Source organism: Solanum tuberosum, unplaced genomic scaffold (assembly GCF_000226075.1).
Source record: "Solanum tuberosum cultivar DM 1-3 516 R44 unplaced genomic scaffold, SolTub_3.0 scf00048, whole genome shotgun sequence".
Lineage (NCBI taxonomy): Eukaryota > Viridiplantae > Streptophyta > Magnoliopsida > Solanales > Solanaceae > Solanum > Solanum tuberosum.
In genome coordinates, this window is record NW_006238976.1 from 568,862 (window position 1) to 585,671 (window position 16,810).

Below are 16,810 nucleotides of genomic sequence, written 5' to 3' on the forward strand. Positions count from 1 at the left end.
ATTTTTGAAAATTTTAAATATGTTATGTTCTCTATTATAAAATTCGTCAAATTTAAATTAATTAGCCATAAAATGATACAGTACTTGACTGGTTTCTGCGTTACCCTTTTTGACAATATTCTCGATTTTTCAATTTATTCATTAATATCTATACACGAGAAAAGGAGAAAAAATAAATAACTTTGAAAGAAATTGGTTTTTGCTTCGTTTTTAATCTCCTCTCTAATTTAAGAAAAAAATATGTATGTTACAATGTGATGGATCGAACTCTCGTCAGTCATCAATAAGGTAAAAGTTCAAATACTCAACCAACCGAGCTATTAATGTCTCCCTAACTAATAATACAATATCAAATATTAAAGGGTTTTTTCTAATCTCATCTTCAAAGCGGTAATAATTTTTTTTATCATTCTTAACTCGAGAATTTAGTTTATTTTTTCTCATTGTAATTGATCTAGTGATGAATATTAATACAAAAAATGTACAGTAAAAAAAATAAATTTATGCATTTTATTAAGGAATGATTCAAAAGAGATAGAGATAGATCGAAAAAATATTGATGAGAAGCGATTAGACAAGACATGAGACCGTCACAACTTATTGAGAATATAACCTTAGATATAAATTTTGGGACGACACGAATTAGACTAGAAAGTTAATTGGTAGGAGTGTAGTGACTTGTTGCCCTTACTAGTAGGGGTAATACTAATTTTGTAGTTTCTTATTCTTTAATTTGGATTATTATGTGTTGTTTCGTCTATTTCGATTATAGAATTATTATTATAATAGTACTACTTTGCTACTATATGTTATTTTTTTATTGTCTTTTCTATTTCCATTACATTTTTTAAAATTAATTTTGTCTTGAACCGAGAGTCTATCGCAACCTCTCTATTTCACCTATGAGATATCATATATATTCTATCAGACTTGATTATGTGAAATTATACAGAGTATATTGTTGATTTAATTTACTTTTGCGATAAAAATCAACTCACTTTGAACTATACTATTAAGTAAAATTCACTCAAAATTTATTTTCTTTAACATTTTGAATATTCAGCTATATATTGTAAAATTCCCGCCTAATTTTCGCACCAAACTCATGTTTCTCTCGACTTTTTTGGAATCATCCGTCGTATTCCGGTAGAAAATAATCGCCGAATCGCTATCTCCTCGGCCGTCGGGGACATGGGAGATGTGAAGAAGAAATGGAGCGTTACGTACACGAAGCATCTTAAGCAGAAGCGAAAAGTTTATCAAGATGGATTCTTAGAGCTTCAATCCTTCAGCCACAAGGTGTGTTTATATATTTCCGTACTTAGATTTTCCATTTTCAGATCCATTTGCCTGTTTATACATCTTGAAATTGGTTGAAATACCATATTTTAGCTTCTAAGTATTCTAATTTGGTAGATATCACGTTCTGAGTAATTTGAGGAAAAAAATTGTAAATCAACCAGTTGTTTGGGAGTTGATACATGATTCCCTTTGAGTTGATAGCGGATGAGCTGAGAGCTGAAAATTTATGTCGGTGAGTGCGAATTAGCATTGTGTTCATTGCTCCTTTTTGACTATGAGTCTGAACTTTGTATGCTTTATTTAAGATGTAAATTATGTGCCGTTTCAAGTAATTTGAGAAAAAAACAAATTAACCAGTTGTTTGGTAGTTATGATACAAATTGATAAAAAATCAAAGACATTCTGGGAATTTTACATCAGTGAGTGCGAATTAGCACTGTGTTCATTGCTCCCTAGACTTTTGTATGTTTTATTAAGATGTAATTTATGTGCTGCTTCAAGTAATTTGAGAAAAAAACAAATTAACCAGTTGTTTGGTAGTTATGATACAAATTGATAAAAAATCAAAGACATTCTGGGAATTTTACATCAGTGAGTGCGAATTAGCACTGTGTTCATTGCTCCCTAGACTTTTGTATGTTTTATTAAGATGTAATTTATGTGCTGCTTCAAGTAATTTGAGAAAAAAACAAATTAACCAGTTGTTTGCGAGTTGTGATACACATTTGATTTAAAATCAGAGGCTGATCTGGGAATTTACGTCACTGAGTGCGAATTAGCACTGTACTCATTGCTCCCTTTTGACAATGAGTCTGGACTTCATATGTTTTATTTAAGTTGTAAATTATGTGCAATTTCAGTTCCATGTATTGTTTTACTCACGCTTAATCCAAATTTCTTTCCAATCTTAAGTTATGCAAAAACTTGATAACTTGGCAGCGATATCATAAGATTTGTTTTTGGGTCCATCTGTGTAGTCATTTGGGGCATGAGTATATATATGTAACTATTATGAGCTGCTTGCAAATGAAACTTCAGTAAGGTAATGTAGCATCTTAAGCAAAGAAGATCCAACAAAATAAGCAGTGAGTGCCGATAGTATTGGAAGCAGAATGTATAGAAGATGTAAAGAAACGTGTTAGTGGCGTGGATTATGGATTATTTGATGTACTCACTACCTTTATATACTGGATTCTTCTCAAGCTGCTAGAGTTATATTAGTGCTACTATCAAGGAGTCTACTGGTACCTAAATAAAATATGTTTGGAAGGGGATGTATGGACTATCCTTGGCGGTTGAATAGGAAGGGTCTGGGTCTGGTAAAACCATAAAATACATCATCAAGCAATTGTGTGTAACACAATAAAAAGTTCTGGTTCTTATACAGGTAATGCTCTATGATGATTGTGAGAAGCTGTTAGGCGTTAAGATTTTGAAGAACGATAATGATGTCAAAACAGGCGAAACACTGGCATTTGATTCTTACCTTGTTGATATTGGTCTTCCTCACGGTGATTACAAACCTATACCCATATTAAATAGTACTAAACTGATGAAAAAGGAAGTTCCTGAGGAATCTGGGCTATTGCATTCTGGAAAAAGATCAGCTGCTGCTGGTATCCCTGAACATTTTTTCTTTTCTTTTTGGCTTTCGCAGTTGTTTATGATTTGATGTTGTTCTACATTTTTATAGTCTGCACATGATATTTCTTTTTTGCAACATTTTCTTTCTTTTCCCCCAGATAATAGGAAATCTAATCTGGGGAAAAGGATAGCATTGGCAAGTACTCTAAGCCCATCACAAAAGATTATCAGAGGTTTGTCAGATGATTTCTGTCCTGCTATATCAGTGAAGTGCAATAATATGTTTATTTCTTTGGTCACTGTTTCTGACAAGATGAAGTTCACAGCATGAATTCATGAGGGCCTGTACAAACACATGATTTCCTATTATTGAGTCTCTGATTGTAAGATTATGGGCCTTATGTGTTTTATATGAGTTAGAAAGTTCAAGCTGATCTTTATTAATCTATCTGATGTCTTTCCTCTGTTATTGTTCCGAGTGTGTACTATTTCAATTACGAATTTCAACTTGCAGAGTTCAAGAAGAATGAAGTACATAAATATAATTCTTCTCCAAGTTTCCTTGACATGACAAAGTCGAGCACAGAAGGTAGGAAAATACTTTTGCAGCAACTATGCTAACTATTATTTTGGTGCATTTTGTGGTAAATATTTTTTTTGTTTCAAGCTTAGAGAACTTTGCTATTTTTACTTCCTCTAGTCCAAATTTAGTAGATCTAGTTTCTCTTTTAGTCCATTCTTCATGAAAAAAGAAAAGACCGCTCTTCATAATCTTATATTCACTCTTTGTAAAGAGATGCATCCCTCTCATTTCATTTTCAAACCACTGCATAGCTGGATGTTTCTTTATGTACCCGTACACAACTAGTCATCATAGGGACACATTCTTTTTTTGAAAAAATGAGCTTGTGTGTATATATATATATATAAAGAGCTTGTTCATCATTTCATCAGGCTATGAAGATGTCAGTTTTTATGTTCCTCTTGTTCATGTATTCATCTTTTGGGTTTTGAAAATCTACAGGGAGGTGCCTGTTAAACCCCCTACCTCTGGATGAACTAATTTTTTTTTGCATCAAGTAGTACAATGAGTTGCTTTACTCGGGGTGTAATGTACTTTTAACAAAAGTCCTACTTTCTCGAACCTGGACTATACTTTGGACAATCTCTAGACCAAACTACTATCAGAAACACACTAGTACCTTCTTCTTTTAGGGTATGCTCTATTAGAATTAACCAACTAAGTTGAGATGATTATAGAAGTAAAGCTGGCTATCATGTTTCCACTACTGGTTTTGAAAATTCAGTTCTCATAAATTGCAGTTTCTCTCCATCTTTCAGTATTTTCTGAGAATGAGTTTCTATTTATTTTTTTAATTCAGAATGGCAGGTATTGTACACAACACAAATGACTCAAAAGTCAAAGAAATTCCATGATGGATTTTTACAACTTGTGATGTCTAGTTCACATTGCAAGCAGGTTGGTTTCTGCAAATTATTATTCATCTAACTTGTATGTATTGAACACCTTCCACTGTTCAACATCAGCTTGTCACTAACATCTGTGTGCTTGGATCTATATAGTATATGTTGCTCTTTTTTTTGTTTAATTTTTATAATATATATTAGAATTTCATCACCAAACCTTAAGCTCCTCCTCCCTCAGCCAAAGCAAAAAGCTTGTTGTTGCTTGCTTATGAGAGCAATGTAAAATTTTAACCCGTAGACGTCAATGAAATCCCTTTATAAACTCTTGCTAATGCAAGAGTAAATGTTGTATTCCGAATATCTAGCATACATATATTCATAACCACACAGGATTGTTGTCTTTGGGTCTCTTGAGAGTTTCAACTTGAAGGTGAATATGGCCTCAAGTTTCATACTTCTGATCAAAGCATGCATTAAAAGAAAACCTTTTTTATCTTTACTAAAAATTATTACGCCTATTTGTTAACTTCTGGACTTCCAGTTAAGGTCGACATGCAAAGAGCCAACAAGGTATTGCCAGGGAATCAGGGGTGGAGCAAGATGAATATTGGAAAGATTGGTTTATATACTAGCTTATCTGAATTGTAGCTGTAAAGCTTTGTGAAAGAGTGGTGTTCTTCTTTCTAAATTTTAAATAGAAGTGCATACTTATGCTCAATAATACAACAACATAACTAGTGAGTCGTGCTCAATATTATGTCCTTATATTGCTGACCTTTTTTTTTACTAAAATGGTTTGCTGACAGATCATGCTGTATGATGCAACCAGGAGACTCCTTGATAGCAGGTTTCTGAGAAAGAGCGAGAGCATCATGTCTGGCAACTCGGTAACATTTGATGGTCACTTAGTGGAGATAGGAGAATGTGAGGAGGACCAAAATCCTCGACAGGACATTAGTCCTCAAGGAAAACATATCACGGAACTTGTGAAAAGAGGACCAATACGTGGGGAAGTCGCTGTCCACGATAAGTTTGCCGCTGGTAGGTCTGACTTTGTCAAAAATAAAGAATCAGTAAGGTAAAAATAATGTATTTGATGCTCATGTAGGTAGTCCACCTTATAATAGATGTTTTTATGACTATCTAGTTTTGCACATCCTATTATCTTGGACTTATAAATGGAACTTTGAAGTTTCCATGTCTTTAGGTTTGGATGGCCCAGCTTCTGTGAATTTAGATTGTGTTTCAAGAGTTTTTCCGAAAAATATTGTTTGTATATTTTGAATATGATTATCATGTTTCACTTGTTAGGCTATTTTAAGAAGTTGTCCGATATCTTAAAACGAGAACTTTTTCTTAGTCTCTGTATTGGTGTAAACGACACTTCCTTCAAGTTTAGTCATAGTAATAGTCCTGAATCTATGTATAACAGTCTGAACTCTATAAGCATGCCACTTCCTTGCATTCCTAACAACATTTCAATCCAATGATGATCTTCAATTCCATTTCTGGATCCACCATCTTCTGACACCCGTGAACAATGAACTCTACTCTTAAACTTAGCATCATGTTAAAATAGGTCAAAAGATACAGGATGGAGTGCTACTAGTTATTGGACAACCTCCAGGAGTTGCTCTTAAAGTACGATTCTATATATTTTTTGCAGAATGGGATGTCATGTATACTACTCAAATAACTCAGAGGGCAAAAAAGTACAGCAATGGAATCCTTAGACTTTCATCCTGTGGTTCCTACCAATCTCAGGTTAGTCTATTCATCCACACTCCCCGCAACTGTAATTTAGTCATCTTTGTCAAGTTTGCCTAGGATTTGGTTGATAAGCATGTCTGCTCTTATCTTATTTTAATCTGCCTAGTATTTTTATGGTTGCGTAGATTTTTGGAAGCTAATCAGTCAGGTGTCTAAATCTTTGCATCAAGATTTGATTCAGCTTTTCAGCATTAACTGACCAACTATTTTTTGACTTCCTAATTTGGATTATTTTCAAACATCAATCAAAATATTTAGCTGATGATATTACAGATCTCAATCTTATTAGCTGGTTCTGACATTAACACACACCATAAACAAGCCAGGTTACTCTACTTACAGAAGACGGGATCATACTATGCCAAAGGTTTCTCAAGTTATCAGAACATGTCACAACTGGAACTACACTGAATCTGCCAAATTACTTGGTTGATGTTGGCGACATAAGGACAAGTCCAGAAGGTAATTTTCTATGCTACATGGCTAATATTCTTGCTCTCTTCAATCAGTAAGGTAGGTTGGTCATTTAGCAGTCACATGCTTTCACTGTCTTGACAACTCTATGTTTATGGATCTGATTTCATTGCTATGTGCAGGAAAACCTCAAAATGGTGCTTCTTCCCAAGAGCATGCACAACGTGACATTAAAATATCTGGACTCGACAAAATCAAATTAAGTAGGAGAATATCCTCTAACAAGCCAATTCCTAATAGTAAGTCTGTTGGCAATTTAGTGAATAAAATGATGTTGATCTCCAGAAACAACGCAATCTTGCCTTTTCTTTGCTTAGTTCAACTTTACATGCACTTTTATTTTGTTTCTGCTATCAAACTTTAGTACTTTTCAAAAGTATTTAGATATCGATAAGTAACAGCAAAAACTTCCCATCCCTCCACTATTTTTTATAGCATGTTGTTACATAGTATCACACATGATTACAACATCAGAAAAGTATATTATAGGGTACAGAACTCGTGATCTTACTCTCAACATCTAGAACCTCCATTATGCTCACTTTTCCTGCTTCCAATTGGCTTTGCTTAACAGGGGAACCTCAAATTGGAGCTTGTTCACTGGAACATGTGGATTCAAAGACTGCAAGTGTTAACAACTCTACAAGTTGTCAGATATCCAAAACTAACTCTGTTCGTGCAGGTAAGCTGTTGAAGCTGTTGGTCTTTTCTTTATGTAAGGAGCAGAATTTAACTTTTCTCCAGAAGATCTGGTCAAGATCATTTGCTCATGACTTTCAGCCATTTTGGTTAATCAATGGAACTTCTAATTAAGACAACAAATTGAAAGATTCAATCATATTGAGTTGTATGTGGCACACTACTTAGGCTGGATCAAAGAGGCTTTAAAAATGGTAAAACTCATGCAGGAACTTTTGAAAGCTCTCAGTATTTGTTCCTTCACTATCTTAACCTATGTTGCTTGGACTCTTCAAAAATGTCGACGGGTGCATGTCGGATCCTCCGAAAATAGTGTATTTTTTAAGGATCTGACACGGGTGTGACAACATTTTTGGATAGTCCGAGTAACTTAGATCTTAACGAGCACCTGTACTCTTGAATTTGTGGACTTATAGTTTGCTGAGCCTCCTTACCTTGGATTAGTTCCTGAAAATCTTACACGTGGGGTACTGGCTAATTGTCATAACATTAGAAATGCTTTTTCATTCAAAAAGTGGCATATGTAGGTCACAAGAAAATCATTACAAGTAATTTCTGAAGTAAGTTCTCTAACTAAACAAAAAAGGAACAAAATGTCAACCACTTATGACAGGGGGGGACAATAGGGTTAGGACAAAAGTGGAGAAATGAGGCAAACAGAGAAACAAGAATAGAATCAGCAAAACAGAATGTGGGGGTAAAGAGTTACACTGGAGTTTAAAACTTTACTGTTTAAATCATTTTGTGATGTTTGATTGAGGTAAAAGAGGAATGATTGGAGAGGGGAAGAAAAACAACAACATACCCTGTGAAATCCACTAAGTGGGGTCTGGGGAAGAAAAAGAGGGATGCAAATTATTTCCCTTGTTTGGAAGGTGTAAAAGTGGAGAGATTTGAAATTTGGATACACAAAAGTAGAAGTGGAGGGGTTTGATTATATGATGCTCAGAAGTCGAACTACGGTGGTTTGAATTTTGGATTCTCCTGTATAGCTGCTTTTTGAACCCGCCCCCCTTGTTTGCAGCAAATAACCAGAAGTAAATCATCAATTGTTTCTCTCTCCTGTATCATTCCTTCCCTTTTCATGGTATCAAACAAATGTCAGCAAACTGCAATTTTTTCTTTTGACTAAGCAAGTCATAAGGTTTATTTGGGAAAATTGTGATATTGTATCATCAAAATGAAACCCCGAAAAGCTGAATCCCCCTTTAACTAATGTTTTGTTTTTATGATAAGCAGAGATAAGATGTTTTCTTTCTTCTTATGCAAATGAACATGCTGACAGTAACTACTCTGTTTTAGCTTAATAAAAAATATCAATGGAAATGGATTTTCCTTCTACTGTTGTACATTTGTGTTATTGACAATGTATGACTTTCATAATTTTGTTTTGGGGATAACACTGAGCTGCCTTTGGTTTATTGATGTTTGTGTAAGAGACCAGCTTAGCTTGATACTTAAATCAGTCAATAATCTCCAAGTTCATACTATATAAAGATAAATATCAAGGACTGGTGTATATTTATCCAGTTCAACTGATTAATTAGACATGCATATATGCTATTCATTGAGTAAGCTAACTTACTTCTTTTTGGCAAGTATGCCCCATAGTGTTTTCTTTCTGCCAATCTAGTCAATTGCTAAATACATCTTTTTAACTTTTGATGCTATATGCCTCTTGACAGCCCATGAAATCTTGTCCTTTCTTAGAAAACCCGTCACTTCGGAAGGTGCTGTCACAGTAAGGGACAACACATATGCAGATGAATGCCAACTACTGCAGTCATCAAGTCTTGCTTGCAGTGTTGTTAAGAGTCAAACAGAGGAACATCTGCCTCAAGGCTTCAATGCTGAAGGTAGTTCACCAGAGCATAGGGAAGAAGGAATTATCCTGGCGCACATCTCAGAGATGAAAGTTACTGATGCATTCCGATCGGACGGCATATCCCAATCATTGGATTGTTCCAACCAGAGAGTATCTCATACTCATTCATCAGGCTTGTCAGCAGGGTAAGTACTGAAATTCATATCACAACAGCTAAGCCCCCTTTTATTTGTCAACTTTATCTGCTGATGTGTCTATGGTTGTGTTATGATAATCCATCTTAGCTATGAAGTGACACAAAGCGAGAGGTTATCACTTAATAGGTGAAGCTATGCACTTCAGAGAAGTTCGCACAAAGTGATTCCAACAAGAATCAGTGGTTTCTTTGAATCTAAACTTTGAGGGGCTGGATTAGTATGACATCATTATATAATGGAAGCTGAAATTAGTTATTTTAATTGCAACTTAATTCATAGATACTTGATATTTTTTAGTCTTATGAAACTTGTGTGCTTAGCTTCAAAGAAGTGTGAGTTTCACTTCTCGCTTTTCACATCAAACTCCATGGACCTTGTCGCTTTTTTGCACTTTTTGCTTTTTAATAACATTGGTCTATGGATACCTAGCATATCAGGATAAGACATATCTAACTATTGTTCATATGTGTTACAAACTTACGATTATATGACAATTTTAACTAGTACTTGTCATATTTGGTTTGAATTAATTCTTTCCAGATTAGCAGCAGCGGATATATGGTCGTGTGATATAGAATACGCTCTCACAGAGAAGTCCCCAACTGCGAAGCAGCAGAATTTGGCTATTCCCGAGTCAGACTCTAAGGTTCAAACAGTTGAAATACTCTGCCAGGACAGGTCTAACAAAATTTCAGAAATCGAGAAAGTATCTGAGTCAGTCTCTTACCAAGGCAAGCATCCTCAAGAACTCATAACAGCATATCAATTTTCTACTTCCTCCGGTCCATTTTAATGTCTTTAAAGGTTTTGGCACACCCATTAAGAAAATCATTTCTCCTAAAAAATGAGTATACTGTTGCTGAGATTTTTTAAGAAAATTGTATAGATCATTTATTAGAGCAAGGTAGTATGAAAAAAACAATTAATGCCTTTTGGTTTCCTTAAGCAATATTTATTTGGGAGAGAAATTGTTTTGTTAAATGACATAAAAATGGACCGGACGTAATATTAACTACATTTGCTGTCATTTGTTCCTATCCATGCAGATAATCCTAGTGGCTCAATGCCTGCATTAACAGATGTCTGCACCTTAACTCACACGTCCAACAAGGTAAGCCATTGAACTCCCTGTTCCTTTTTGAGCTTCAAGTCAAATATGATGAAGAGAAACTTGGTTTCCTTCTCCTACACAACAAAAGGAAAAAGGCCCAAGGTAAGCATTCCAACCAAGCCAAGAATAAGAGGCCAAGAGGGAATATGAGTTGAAAAGTAGGGGAAGAAAACATTACCAATTCCGGAAACAAAGAGTAGGGGAAGTTTCGAAACAAAGAAGAAAAGAGGAACTTTGGAATTAGAATATTGGTTTTGATAGAAACTACTAGGAAATTATATTTATACCAATCAGCTTTTAACAGTAGAAGATTATAACACCAAACTTCTCATTCATTATTTACTTGAATGGATTCACTAATGCTGATTATAACATTGTTTTTGCCACCAATACTTGTTTTCTGACAGTATCTGCTGTTTTCCTTAGCCTTCTGCGGATAACAAGCAGATCGATACCCAATGGCAAGAGGGATTTTCTGGTGTGATCAGTGATACTTCAAATGATTCGGCTCCACAGTCCCCTTGTATCTCAACTAAGATAAAATCTGAGCATGACATCAGTGCAAGCAAAATGGATGATTTTCCCAGTTTTGATCTTGGATTTGACTAGGATTATTGTTATTTGGTTCTTTTCCATGTATCAACAAAGTACCATCGGCAAGGCTTTTCTAATGGTTGGAGTTTCTTCACAATTACTGTTGATTAGAGAGAAAACAGAGTTAAAGATTTACTGAAAAATTGAAGCTAACGACTTTGTGGATACTATGGTTACTAGACTGGGTAATTTTTGTATGAAAAGTGAGGATATGTGCATATTATGTTAAAGTAAGACTACTCAAATAATATATTTTTCTTTTTGAGTTCAATATTGTCAATATCTATATGTATTATTACATAAAAGTTTAAAATAGCTAGGAAATATTCCCTCTAGCCCAATTTATATGACAACTTGAATTTCAAGAGTTAAACAAGAAATTTTTTTATCACGATTAATTCTTGTGACTTATAGTAATGTTTAATGTTTAAATATGTAAATCATTTTTCTTTTATGTCTGAATTCGGTCAAAGTAAAAAAGTTGACTCCCAAAATTTGAACTGTGTCATATAAATTGGGACGGAGGGAGTATGCAGCAGTATTTTCAGAAACAATTTGATATGGTCACAAGATGAAAGGCAATTAACTTTCAATAACAGATAGTAGTTTTACATTTTACAGAGTTTTTGAACTTTTTTCTGCCCTGCATTTTCATATCTTTGGCTCATGCAGTAAGCCAGGTTCCCATATACTTGTAACCTGTTCTACTTTTTGTATGAAGTCGATACCATCAATCACTGCCTTTTTTGCTCGAATAAACTTGACGATATCTCTATTTACTGGTTTCATCATCTATCGTCGTGGTATTTTGAAGGTATGCCTGCCTTTCTTGATCCCTGCCCATGACCATGACGACCAAGAAATGCTGTAAGTAAATTCTTACTCTTTCTGGCGTATTCTTGCATATCCTTTGCACTGTTTCTTTCAGGATTTATGGACATTGACATCGCTCTCCGTGGCTCAGATGGACACTGTGCATATCCAAGAACATACACTTAGCATAAACCAGCATTTTTTTCTTCTCTACAAACATAATGTACTTGATTCAGCTACGTTGCTCAGACTCTTTAAAAATGTTGATAGGTGTATGTCGAATCCTCAAAAACTAACATGGATACGACAACTATTTTTGGAGAGTCCGAGCAACATAGCTTGATTGCATCGATAAAAATTCTTACCCTCTGTTTAATACTGGAAGTGCTGGGTGAAATTGATCTGGTTACAGCTGATCCAAAACGAATGAGAGGAGAAACTGATCTATTAACAGATCCAGAACGCTTGAGACCAAATCTAAGTGGTGAAATTGATCTTTTCCCTGTTACATTATTGAATATGTTAGTCGAGTTTATCTTCTACATACTGATAACATATAAAAAACAGTACACTATCAGATCACCTAAACGATAACTACTACCAACAAAAACCACAAAAAGTAGGACTAGTAACATGGAAAAATAAGGCCAATTACCTCATAGAATAAGTTAACAACTACGATAGTGCAAAAAAAAAAAATTACGTTGTTTGTGTATATAAGTTAAATCTGTGTTATTTAAGTTGTACTTACCAATTTCTTTGTTGGATGGACCCCTTGTAAATGAGAAGTTAAGAGGATTTGGAGAAGCATCTGTCCATGAAATCTTGGAATGGTTTTTCCTGTGTCAATTTTAAATTTGTTACAAATATTGTAGGCAAAAATTGGCCCAAAAAAAAAGAAAAAAATTGTTATCAAGAATATGCTCTTTTATTGAAAAAACTTACATGTACTTTGGTTTAGATGGATGAGGCTTTAATGGTAGAGCTTGAAAAGGATGAGGAAAACAATCACCTAATGTCAAGAGAGAAAGAACCAAAGAAAGTTAAAAAGAAAAAGAATTGCAAAAAAAGGTCAAAGATTTAAAGAATTTTGTAAATTTTATGATCGTCACATCTGAAAGTTTAAATTGTTAGAAAGAGTACACTATTAATCTTATTCAATTACATTATGTTTTAACATGCCCCATTAAATTGTGTGGTCATCTCATCTAAAAGTTTAAACTGATTATGTAAAAAATGTGCTCCTTATGACGGCTTAAACTTTTAGACTATGTCAATCAAACTCTTCAAAAGCATTGCTGAGTCTGTGTCAGTTTTGAGGATCTGATACGTGTGCTTCAACGTCTTTAGAAGATTCGAGTAACATAACTTTTAGATGAGATGACCACATGATTCAACATAATTCAAAGGTGCTAATAAGAGAACAAGAATATGGCAAATAATGTACCATGATTAGGTAGCTGCAAGTCCTCTTGAGGACACAAGTTTTGTTCCTTATTTCTTTGTCTGGGTTTTGGAACTGCAGGTTGTGTCTCTGCAGCTGCAAAACGTAAACATTGAGAATGAAATTATTGTAACCTGAGGCGGATTCAGGATTTGAAGCTTATAGGTTTCTATAACAAAACTCAAGTTAATACTATACAACAATAATTGGATTTACACTCAAATATTTATAGATATTTAGTAAATTTTGCAAAATTTACTGAATTCATGTGAACCTGTAACCAACAATACTAATGAAGAGGAGGGAACAAGATACTTGCCTGTATTTATGTAACGCTTATGTTGCTTTGGAGTCACAATTATCAAAGATTGTTGCAAAAGGCCACTTCGATCAACAATTTCTTGGCATGTTTGCAATTTCTATTAAAAAAAAATTAACACAAAAAAAGGAAAATGACAAGTTAGGAGACTCATAATTCTTCCTCTATAAATGAATAAAATTTCTAGTAATAGAAAAACTAATTGCTTATAATGGACTAAGAAAACACCGAATGCAAGTAAGTTCTTACCATATACCAGATCAACTAAAAGAGTAACTACAAGTAACCGTTCATAAAGAGTATAAGATCGTTAACCTCAAAACTAAGACATGTTACATGCTACAACATGTTAACAAATATCAAAAGTTCCTTACACTATCAATATAACAACAACAACAACAATAGCAATAATCATGGTACGCCACAGTCCCAAACAAGTCGGGACTGATTATATATATGAATCTTTTACACTGTCTGTATATATAAGTCAAGTATATTACCTGTTCCATGCACGAAAATCGAAGCTTGGTTGTAGAAAACTCATCAACTTTTTCATCCAAGAAAGTATTTAATTTACAAGCCACAGAGCCCAAATGATCCACACTACTAACTAGAGCTTTACTCACATAATCTTTCAAAGTCTCTATCACTCTGTACACATTTTTAATCAAAAGAAATTTGAATACCTAAAATTGATTAATAAAAAAAATAAAAATATCCAACAAATAATTCAATGAGAAAGGGAATTACTTACAATGTTTTGTGTTCATTTTCTCCATAAGATGACTCAAAGTATTCAGCAGCAGAATACAACTGTTTCCTTAAATTCTTCAAGTCCTAAATTGCCAAAAAACACACACACAAAGAGTTTAAGTTATATACGTTGACATTATACACAATCATGAAAAGTTAACTTGCATTGATAGGTAATTAGAAGTTTATGGTGTATTGAACTTTTCACCAGATCCATAGCTCGTTTTAGTTATTGGGTTCGTAATCAAAATGTATATGGTCTAAGCAAAACCTACTAGGTTCGTCTGAATATAGTTCCGCGTTGGTAGGTAACTCTTCATATCAAAGATTGGTAAAATAATCTAGATAATGAAATGAGAACTTGCTATAACTAGTAAAATTGCATTGATAGTGTAAAAACTTATGTACAAATTCAATGCATATAGCTTAATCCAAAATGAAAACCTTCATTTATGCCATAAAAAACCCAAGATTGAATCTTTTATCACATTAAACACGGATACAGTCAAATCTTTCTATAATAGTTATCGTCTGTAATAACATTTTACTATAACGATCAAGTTTTATCTGGAACTGATTTATCATGTTATATTATATTATATGTTCTCTACAATACCAACATATCATGTGTAATCCGACAAGTGAGGTATGAGAGGGGTTATGTATACACAACCTTATCCCTACCATGTGAAGTTAGAGGGGTTGTTTCTGAAAGACATTCGGCTCAAGTAACACAAATCCAAATCAATAAGGAAAAAGAAATAATGAAGAATGAAATAATAGCACACAAACAGTACGTATTATATGTTCTCTATAACAACATTTCACTATAACAACCACAAAAAATAATCCGAACACACATGTTGTTATAAAGAGATTTGACTGTTATAAAGAGATTTGACTGTAAATTATAATGGAGAAATGAAAGTTCATACCTTTAAACTATCAGAAAATTGCAAGCTATGCTGCATGAAGATTTCATCATAATTTGAACCTTCTTGAGAACCATTTGCTCCACAAAATGGATTCTCATTTCCCATGTTTAGACTATAGTATTTTGACTCTTGAAAATAACAAAAAAAATAAAAATAGAACAGAGCAAACTTGCAAATATAAAGGATAAAAGATTTAATATATCTAACAAACTCCTAAAGTGTAAAATAAAAATTCAAACTTCTAATTCAAACCTAATATTCAAAAATGAATTTATTGGGAAACTGAGAAGAAGAAAAAAAGTGAGAGCAGAAAAAAGGGACAAAAGATCATCAATAATACAAGTGGTGGGAAGTGATGTGTGAGAGACAGGGCTGTGGGGTACCAAGAATCTAAAAGGATGGGCTCACATATACTCAAAAGTTACGGATTTAACCGAACTCAATAATTTTAATTTGATATATATATTCGTATGAAAAAGTCGCTTGATGTATAAATAATTTATCTACAACTCAATAAGCAAAAAAGTAATATTTGTTCTCAATCATAGTAGAATGAGGTTTTTTCCTTTATCAATACTTATTTTTATGTTTTTCTTTCAAAAACTTATGAGATGCTATTTTTCTAGAGTTCGACTCTTCAATCTAAAAAAAAGATGATCGATCGTAGTTCAAAATCTATAATATAAAATTTTGAATCCATCTTTTTTTTTTTATATATATATATATAATGTGAGGCATGCTTCTAAAACATGCTTTTAACATTTAGTGCCACATTTATGGTTGTAAATGTTTTACCTTATTGTCAGGGTACCTTGTTCTTTTCTTTTTTCCCTTCCCACATAAAATAATAGTGATTGATCCTTGACATATATATTGTCCATTTTAGCTCAAGAGACTTTTAAAAATTTATCTTAATAGATTTCATATAGAGCAACTTTCACGAATAGCAAACATAAAAATCATATTTGTATGTTATAGCTATAGTTTGCATAATTGCGCTCCATAGCAAATTTTTATGTTTGCTCTAGAGCTTTTGATTTGTATAATTCGCTACAAACATCCAGTTTTATACAAATTGTTCAGTTTTGTATAAATTCATTTATACATTATAATTTATATAATAATGTTTGTATTTGTATAATTATAAGTGTATAGGACGAAAATATATGTATTTGTATTTGTATATACACTTTTCTCTCGCTCTATACAAACACAAATGCATTTTATACCGAAATGTATAAAATGGCTAATTGTATACCGAAAATGGCTAATTGTATATCAAATCAGATGGCGAAAAAAGGAAATGTTTGCTGCGAATTACAATTAATATAAACTATGGCTATTACATTTAATTTGATTTAACAGTTTGCTATTTCATATAATTTTCAACTTTCACATATAGCAAACAAAAAAATCATATTTGTATGCTATAGCAAAGTTTGCATAATTGTGCTCCATAACAAACATATATATGTATAATTCGCTATACATATACAATTGAAAGCTATGTATATATCGCTATACATATATATACAAAAAGAAGCAATTGTATAATTCGTTGG

General features: G+C 33.3%; 2 protein-coding genes across 3 annotated transcripts; one reads left to right on the top strand and one right to left on the bottom strand.

Moving 5' to 3' along the window:
- Positions 1-1,063: 1,063 nt before the first annotated feature.
- Positions 1,064-11,078, top strand: LOC102602573 (uncharacterized). Of its 2 annotated transcripts, none has more exons than XM_006343759.2 (14): positions 1,064-1,299; positions 2,690-2,918; positions 3,045-3,119; positions 3,401-3,475; positions 4,269-4,366; positions 5,121-5,355; positions 5,981-6,078; positions 6,411-6,546; positions 6,681-6,797; positions 7,133-7,240; positions 8,943-9,267; positions 9,820-10,010; positions 10,326-10,390; positions 10,817-11,078. In XM_006343759.2, the coding sequence occupies exons 1-14, from the start codon at positions 1,192-1,194 to the stop codon at positions 10,997-10,999; spliced, it is 2,043 nt and encodes a 680-aa protein (XP_006343821.2). In that variant the 5' UTR covers positions 1,064-1,191; the 3' UTR covers positions 11,000-11,078. The 2 variants fall into 2 exon arrangements, with proteins under 2 accessions (XP_006343821.2, XP_015162606.1); XM_015307120.1 differs by lacking the exon at positions 1,064-1,299 and adding an exon at positions 1,306-1,534.
- Positions 11,079-11,551: 473 nt separating this feature from the next.
- On the bottom strand, positions 11,552-15,536 carry LOC102602911 (protein ABIL2-like). Its single transcript, XM_006343760.1, has 9 exons — positions 15,249-15,536; positions 14,315-14,397; positions 14,061-14,211; positions 13,561-13,660; positions 13,245-13,337; positions 12,743-12,809; positions 12,549-12,637; positions 12,163-12,299; positions 11,552-11,955 (listed from the first exon to the last, which is right to left on the bottom strand). The coding sequence occupies exons 1-9, from the start codon at positions 15,351-15,353 to the stop codon at positions 11,773-11,775; spliced, it is 1,008 nt and encodes a 335-aa protein (XP_006343822.1). The 5' UTR covers positions 15,354-15,536; the 3' UTR covers positions 11,552-11,772.
- Between the last annotated feature and the right edge of the window lie 1,274 nt (positions 15,537-16,810).